The sequence below is a fragment of the Frankliniella occidentalis genome, unplaced genomic scaffold (genome assembly GCF_000697945.3).
Source record: "Frankliniella occidentalis isolate FOCC.00 unplaced genomic scaffold, Focc_3.1 Scaffold2661, whole genome shotgun sequence".
NCBI lineage: Eukaryota > Metazoa > Arthropoda > Insecta > Thysanoptera > Thripidae > Frankliniella > Frankliniella occidentalis.
In genome coordinates, this window is record NW_026269740.1 from 3,055 (window position 1) to 11,507 (window position 8,453).

An 8,453-nucleotide genomic window follows, 5' to 3' on the forward strand; every position below is an offset into this window, starting at 1 on the left:
CTCCCCCCACCCGATGCATATGATGCGAGTCATCCATCCTGAGGTTTACCCTGGCTCACATACATTTTATAATTCCACTTTACAACGCACCCGTCCCCTGCGACGAGAGTTCGGAAACATCGCAAGCAGGTGCACCACGGGTGTTTCTCTGCGTGCGCTGGGTTTGCCTACTCCCTCCGCCCGTAAGATATCACCCAGGAAGTATGTCCGTCATTCGACGTAACGAAACGACCAATAAGTTCAGCCACAAGCTCTGTCATAGCGCCTGGTCGGTAGGCAACATCTTGCATACAGTGCATGCGTGCACCGCAGGGTGGCCTACCCCGAGTCTCGCAGGCGCCGGGCTCCCGCAATCTGTCAAAATGACTCTGAGAAGAACGGACGCACGTACTTTCTGGACGATGCCTGAGGCAGGCACCACGACAAGACGACGCACCTTGTGGCCCGAGCGTGTACTCACAACACCCCAGCACGCCCATCCGCCAACGCCACCTGTTGTAGTCGAGCCCAGCTCACCCCATCCTCCTGTTGCAGCCGGAGGCGCCTCAGCCGCAGGAGCCGCTGGAGCCCGTGTCCGTGCAGTGGCTGAGGGTGCGCTCCGAGGTGCAGCTGCGCTTCAGCCACACCCTGGTGCGAGCCGCGCTGCACAACCCGGCGAGCCGCGCGCAGGAGGTGCAGCTGCGGCTCACGCTACCCGACACCGGCTACGTCACGGGGATGTCAATGTGAGTATGGGGATATTATGGGAGTATTTGTCGAAATTTTTTTCCAGCACGACGAAGCCCGCACCAACAGCACTTCGTGGACAGCCTCGCGTCGTTACATTGTCTCCTATTTAGGTCCCTCCATGTTTGTGTCGTTAATGAGTGGCAGGTCTGCTGAGTCGCCAGACCTGCCAATCTGGCTGCATCTGCATTGAGCATACGGAGCCCAGTGGTAAACGACTCTGAGATCTGGTGTACGACGGATTGACCTAGGTTACGCGAAGCGGATCGCCCCTGGAGCAACCCTGGAGATAACCTGGATTACATTGAATTACCCCTGAATTGACACGCATTTCGCGGATTCCCCCATGTGTACCCTGCTCTCGGACACCAGTGAGGGGGCAATAACTCCCCTTTGATGTGTACACATGGTTCCCGTCCCGAAATGCTTGATTCCCAGTGATTCCCGTTCGCTTATGTTTAATCCTTAGGCTTTCTAGTGGTAGGAGACGCTTATATCGACTAATTTGTACCGGTTCCTCTAGTTCCCCGCTCAGTTTCGGCGATTTCTGTTGACTTCGATGAATTTTTATCGTGTGGTGATTCCCAGGCAGGTGTACACATGATTCCCGGAGTTGCTGCCCCCTCGGACAACAGCAAGAGCGCCCTCCGCCACGGTAATTGGAGGCCGTGTTCTCGTCAGTCAGTCTCCTGACTCGTGCCGTCTTTCTGTCCGCAGCGAGAGCGACGGCAAGGCGTACAAGGCGTACGTCCGCGAGCGGCGCAGGGCGGACGGCGAGTACCAGCAGGCCGCCCTGAGCGGCCAGACGGCGGCGCAGGTCCGGCAGAGCAGCGCGCGCGACAGCAGCGTCATGTCGCTGGCGGTGACGGTGGCGGCGCGCTCCGCGCTCACCGTCAACCTCACGTACGAGGAGCTGCTGGGCCGGCGCCGCGGCCGCTACCACCACGCGCTCGGCATTGACCCAGGACAGGTGCGTAGCGCAGCATAGCGTGGCGTTAGAGGGGCTGCCTGCCCGCACGGCGCGGCCGGGCGCGTCCAGCCGCGGCGCGGCGAGTGGAGCCGGCGTCGTCGTCTAGGAAAGGGACGAGGCTGGAATTCAATTGAAAGAAAGTCATAGGTTTAGACGGTAAAAACCAATGTATCATTTTTTGAGGAAAAAGGGAAAACTTTGAGGACCTGCTTCCATATTTGAGGAAAACTCCTCGGATCTCACCTCAGATTTTGAGAAACCTCCTCAAAAACTGTGGAAAAATCACACATTTTTTGAGGAGACCTCCTCGAAATCTGAGAGGCTTTCTTCAAACCAAGGGATTTCCTCAAAGTTTTCCCTTTTTCCACAAAAATGAGACATTGTTTTTACCTTGTAACAATATGGTTCGTTTGGCAATAAGTTGAGCTGTGCCACCAGGCTGATTCACCCCGTCCGCATTCGCAGTAGTTACAGTGTGCGGGCGGGGCGGGTTGTCTTTACCAGCGCATCCGTGAGGCGTCCTCTCGCATGTTTGCACACGGTTAAGTATGTAACTGCCAAAGTGCTAATTAGGGATCAACCAGAGAGTACGTCCATTTTTCTCAGATTCATTTAACAAAATGCGGTGGCCGGGCGCCTGCGAGCCTCAAGGTAGGCTAACCTGCAGTGCACGCATGTACCGCGTGCAAGATGTTGCCTACCGATCAGGCGCTATAAGAGCTTTCACAGGCTGAACTTGGTAGTTTCTTTGGTTTCGTAACGTCGAATGAAGGGCGTACTGGCGTACTCTCTGGCTGGATGATCCCGTACGAAGCACTATCCGATTTATGTGTCTGTTCTCTGTTCTCATGAAGATCGCCGTTTAAAAGCGGAAAAGAAAAGAATTCAGTCTGTTAGCCTGTCAGGGCAACACTACTTGTCCTGACTGTAAAATTGAACACCTTGTCTGTTGCAGGAGGTGAACGACGTGCGGGTGGACGTGTTCATCCTGGAGTCGCGGAACCTCAGCAGCCTGCAGGTCTGCGCGGCGGGCAAGCCGCTGTACTCCGTGGACGAGAGAGACATCGCGCAGCAAGGTGCGGGCGCGGGGCGCTGAGGCCCGCACTGAGGGAAATTATTTGTTACAGCCATCAAAAACTGTTCGATCAGTCAGATTAGTTAGGGGCATCAAATTTTTAATCACAGGAAATGAACATTTAGTTACGACAACCAAAATTATGGTAACAGCAATCAAAATGTTGATGCCTATGACTAAGCCGGGCGGATCGAAAAAAAAAATTGATAGTGAGCATCAAAATGTTGATGGCTCCAACGAAAGATTTCTCGCAGTGCGGGGGTCGCGGGGACTGTCTCCACAATAAGTGTCTAGTCATTAACGGCGGCATCTCTTCTTTCCCGGGTTCCGTTAGGACTCCAGAACTACTCCTCCGGGCCGCTGGTGGTGCGTCGGGGCGCGGCCAACATGGCGCACATCCAGCTGACGGCCAACCGGGAGCAGCAGCTGCAGCTGTGGCAGCCGGCGGGCGGCGCCCCGCAGCTGCGCAACGCGCACCTGGCGCTGCAGACCGCGCACCCGCAGGCCGCCCTCACCGTCGCGTACGACGTGGACAGGAGCAAGTCCGTGTCCGGGGACCTTCTGGTGAGCACATGGTTGCACTAGCCGCCAGCCCCACCTCCCCAGCCAGAAGCGCTCCGTCTAGAGAACGTCCGAAATTGGTCTAGGTTTATTTTCGTACCATTTAGACGTCCGCGTAGACGCAGAATAGACCTTGACGAACTCTACACGTTCTCTAGAGGGAATATTTCTGGCTGGATCGTCGGCCAGCCAGACCACGGAGTAAAAGTACCTTTGACCCGCGTTGACCACAACTCAACACCTCACAGCTCATGGACGGCTACTTCGTGCACTTCTTCGCGCCGCCCGAGGTGCCGCCGCTGCGCAAGCACGCCATCTTCGTCCTCGACACCTCGGGCTCGATGTGGGGCCACAAGCTGAAGCAGCTCCAGGCCGCCATGACCAGGATCCTGGACACGCTGCACCCCGACGACTTCTTCAGCATTGTGCAGTTCTCCAGCCAAGTCACCGTGAGTCTCTCTCCGACAATCTGCGCGCTGCGTATGTAGTTCTACTGCAGTGCATGCAAACTTGAGAATGGGTTTGCCTGCATTGCCTACCGTCTCTGGCAATATGGCTCCAGTGAATAGGAGGCAACCCACCCGCACGCAGACTTCACCCAGAAAAAACGCACCGTTACGATTTTACGTCAAAACATGTTGAATTCAGTTAATTCGAGGGAATTCCCTTGAAATACCGGAACTTTTAGTTTTACACAGAAGTCAAAATTTCCATTTTTAGACAGTCCCTTGTGGTCTGTCTCTACCCGAAGGTAAAAGTTTCCCGTTTTGATAAATATTGCCGGTTCTCGTTATCCAGTTTTGATTAAGATTGCCGATTGACGTTCCAGTGCCAGTTTTGATAAGCCGATTCACGTTCATAAAGATCTGTCTTGCTATAATATTAGGCTGTGGGGGAAGGCTTTCCGTCCTTCCCTCCGTTCCATGCCAAGCCCGGTAGCAGTCCGCTGTCATCGCTCTGGTTGTGTTATAAACATAGCGCCCTTATCCCTTGCTTCGCGCCAGGCCATGGTGGGCCACCCGACCCCCACTTGAGTCTCGCAGCGCTGCTCCTCGCGCGCCCCGCACCCCAACGCCTGCCCTCTTAGAGCTCAATCGGCACCGGGCGCCACATGGCCCGTCCACTTGACAAGTAATCCCCAGTCTCGTATTTTAAATTTGAACCACAGCGCTCTGAAATATGAAATGTGATTGTTTTGCGCACGTAGAAATTACGAATTCAGCAAACTTTGAATGGTGATTCTAGCATAATTTGCTGATTTTCGTTGTTTTTGATTTGAACCACAGCTTTCTGAAACATGAAAAAGCGCGGGTAAGGTGAAAGTATCCCGTCTTGATAAAGGTTGGCGTTGCCGATATTGCCGATTAACGTTTCAGTTTTGATAGGCAGATTTTCAGTCTTATTTTGATGCCTTGTTGAATTAAAAGAATTAAAAGCCTTATTTCGCCTGTACGTATATTTTGAATTTACTTTCGGAGCTGGACTGTCTCGTTACCGGCCGGCAGGCCAGTTTTTCCATTGGTAACAACAGAAGCACATTTTAACGTGAAATCGAAGTTACGTTATTCTGGGTGTTCTACAGATGTGGGTGGAGCCAATAGGCAACAGGTACCATAGCTCATCGTTATGGTTGCCTATTTTGACCACTGTGCGCGTTGCAGGAATGGTCGCCGCACACCCTGGAGGTGGTAGGATTGCGCGACAAGGAGGCCACACTCCCCGCCAACAAGGACCACATCAACAAGGCCAAAAAGTTCATCAACAACATGGAGGCGTCCGGAGGTGCGTTTTAGAAATCGTGTACACAATTATTACACGCCTATTTTAGGGATTGTGAAAAAGTGAATACTACTCTTTCTTTGCTTTTCTTAAATTCTTAATGAAATTTGCGTTTAAACCCGCAAACTTGCCGCAAACTTCTGTTAGTCTCACGTTGGTGTTCTGGGTCCGCAGGCACCAACATCGGCGGCGCGCTACGCTCTGCCGTGCGCCTGGCCGGCAAGCGCGACTACGACCGCTGGCCGACGTACCGCTCCGGGGCCGCGGACCGGCCGCAGCCTCTCATCGTCTTCCTGACGGACGGGCTGCCCACCGTGGGCACGCTGTCGCTGGGCAGGGTGCTGGCGCAGACCCGCGCTCAGAACGTCGAAATCAAGGTGAGGGGGTCTGCACCACGCGGTGCGGGCGCTGCAGAGCTTACGCCACATTTCTTCTGATTTTATCGAAAACAACGTAGTCGTTTTCTACTTTGAAACAATCAAGCTTCTTCACAAAACATGACGCAGAGCCCTTAAAAACTTGGTGCGCGAAAAGTGTACTAAATTCGAGACCAGGCTGTTTTGGAGTGCAAAAAGCTGAGCCCCGTGTCCTCCGTGTCCACAGGCGGCCATCTTCAGCCTCTCCTTCGGCTCGCGCAGCAACTGGCGCTTCCTGCAGCGGCTCTCCCTGCAGAACGACGGCTTCGCGCGGCGGATCTACGAGGCGGGCGACGCGGCGCAGCAGCTTCAGGACTTCTACCAGGAGATCGCCAGCCCGCTGCTCGCCAATGTCACCTTCAACTACGTGGCCGCCAAGGTGGACGGCAACACGGTGACGAGGCGCAGCTTCCCGCTGCTGTACAGCGGCGGCGAGCTGGTCGTGGCCGGCAGGGTGGCCGACGGCGTCTCCTCGCTGGAGGCCGAGGTGGAGGTGTGGGGCGCGGCGCCGGGCGCCTCCGCCGCCGTGGGCGCGGCGCCGGGCCGGCGGCTGCTGCGGGCGCAGGCGCACGCCGCCAGGGCCGACATCGTGGGCCTCAAGCCGCCGCCTCTCCCCAACAAGAAGAAGGGCGACACCAAGGTGAGAGCAACGCTCGTATTTAGCACTCGGGAAAATGCGTCATGAGTATTATCAACTCTCTCAGTCTAGTGTGGTGCGTGCATATGTGTAGTAATCTATCGGTAATCCTAGAACAATTTTGACGTCGCATTTCAGCCTCCAATCGGCCTCCTGGAGCGACTGTGGGCGTACCTCAGCGTCAAGCAGCTCCTCGACGTGGACCTCATGAAGCACGAGGATGACATCCTGGAAGAAGCGCCAAAGCTTGAGCCTGGCCTCGACCAGCCGCGCCGCCGCGCCCTGTACCTCGCGCTCAAGGTGAGCACCGTGGCCAGCACTCTCTCCACGCCGTGGCCGCTTTCGATTGTTAGAATTTCTGCAGCCCTCTTCGACGGACACATTTCGGCATTCTTCTAGAGACTGCCACGTTGGATCGCTAAAATTGGCCCTTCTCCCTAGAAAGATCAAAATCTGGAATCCAAAGATGCCAAAAAAAAAGAAAATTGTCAGTCTCTCAAGACAAATTTTGCCATTTAAAAAAAACCGCTACAATTTTGGCAAGCAAAGTGGCTACGACGTTCAGAGTGCACCAAAGCTCATCACCTGGACACGATACACATTAACCGATTCCTCTGCTTTTTCTGCTGCAGTACGGTTTTGTCACCCGGGTCACGTCCCTCGTGGTGGTGAAGCCGGAGTTGGCGGCCAACGGCTCGGCGAGCGTGCGGGAGGCGCCCCTCAGGCCGCTGCCCGCCGACGGCGGTGCGGAGCGGGACGCGGAGAACCTCGCGGGCAACAACAAGTACAGCGAGAGTGAGTACCAGGCGTGATAAACACGGTTCTGACTGGATGTGACGCCGAATCCCTCCGACAATTCACACCGACTCCTTCCCCCTGTTGCAGTGCCGCTCACTCGCCCCGGACCCGGACACATCCCCATGAACTTCAAGCCGCTCCTGTTCTCCCAGGAGGCCGGTGAGTACGATGCTTTAGTTTTTGCACCAATATTTGCAAGAAGTCCCGCAACTCACGCTCTCACTGTTGGGCCCCAGATAACGCGACCGAGAGCCTGCCGCTGACGGCCATCTCCTGGCTGTCCCAGCACACGGACTCAGCCGGCCGCCTTAGGCTCGGCCCCGCCTCCTTCAGTCTCGAGCTGCCGCCCAAACAGGCAAGTAGTGTAGATTGTTTACCCCCGCTAGTAGTGGGTGCGAAGCGCCTGTGAAACTCGGGTAGGCAACTCCGTAACACAGGGATGCTAACCGGGCTGGCCCACCCCCACCATACAGCGCCTACCTCCAGGGTTTGTATTGTATCTACCGTGCGAAGCGCCTGCTTAACTTGGGTAGGCAATTCCGCAACACAGGGATGCCGACCGGGCTGGCCTACCCCACGGCACCCACCTCCAGCTGGGTTTGTTTTGTTGCTCTCTTGCGAAGCGCCTGCGAAACTCAGGTAGGCAACTCCGCAACACAGGGATGCTGACCGGGCTGGCCTACCCCACGACACCCAGTTTGTTTTGTTGCTCCCTTGCGAAGCGCCTGCGAAACTCGGGTAGGCAACTCCGCAACACATGGATGCCGAACGGGCTGGCCTGCCCTACGGCGTCTACGTACACTTGGGGTTGTTTTGTAATTTGTAGCTCCCGTGCGAAGCACTCATTTACAATGGGCTTTAACACTCGACCCCTTTTTTGCACAGGATCTACAGAGGCTGATGTCCGCCGCCTCCAACCAGTGCCCCGGGAGGTCGTGCAAACCGCTTGCCAGCTGCGTGCAGCCTGCCGTTGCAGCCAGCTTCATGGTGTTCAGGGACTACTTCTGCCCGCTGGGGACGTGAGTGCTGTTCCATCGATGGACTCTAGGCTGTCGAGTTGTAACTGTGAAAATGAATTTGTATTTTCATTTGCAGGTACGCTGGCGTGTGTTGTACTTTGTAAGTGCTCGGAAGATTAATTCCCAAATCTTCATTGGAGGGAGGATGCTGAACTTGGAGCGCTACACATCTGCCAGCCCAGTTCGCCAGGAATTCCTGGGGTAACACGTCGAAACTTGGGCACCAAGCGAGAGTGAGAGCATGTCAACCCCTTGAACTGAACCCCCGCCTTGTCCGCCTCCTGCTGGTCTCTAGTTAGGGGGCGGATGACCCTAAAGTTTTGCTCACCTGGTGACCGAGTTGTTTGGCGATAGCGAAACAGACTGCCATGCCATTGTGTTGCTCGTAGGAACAACACTCAACCACCAGCTATAGCTGATCAGGCCAGTGCTCTCTGGGTGAGCAAAACAACCTAAACCAATTTTATTTATA

The 8,453-nt window shown here is 55.3% G+C and overlaps 1 protein-coding gene across 1 annotated transcript; it reads left to right on the forward strand.

The window, feature by feature from the left end:
• Window positions 1-534: 534 nt before the first annotated feature.
• LOC113214227 (inter-alpha-trypsin inhibitor heavy chain H4-like) lies at window positions 535-8,447 on the forward strand (the record flags this gene model as incomplete). Its single annotated transcript, XM_052276363.1, has 14 exons — window positions 535-725; window positions 1,444-1,696; window positions 2,652-2,772; window positions 3,106-3,335; window positions 3,581-3,781; window positions 4,994-5,114; window positions 5,286-5,488; window positions 5,715-6,167; window positions 6,303-6,464; window positions 6,797-6,959; window positions 7,050-7,121; window positions 7,199-7,317; window positions 7,848-7,981; window positions 8,058-8,447. Coding segments are annotated over 14 exons (2,451 nt in total), but the record flags the coding sequence as incomplete, so codon positions are not given.
• Between the last annotated feature and the right edge of the window lie 6 nt (window positions 8,448-8,453).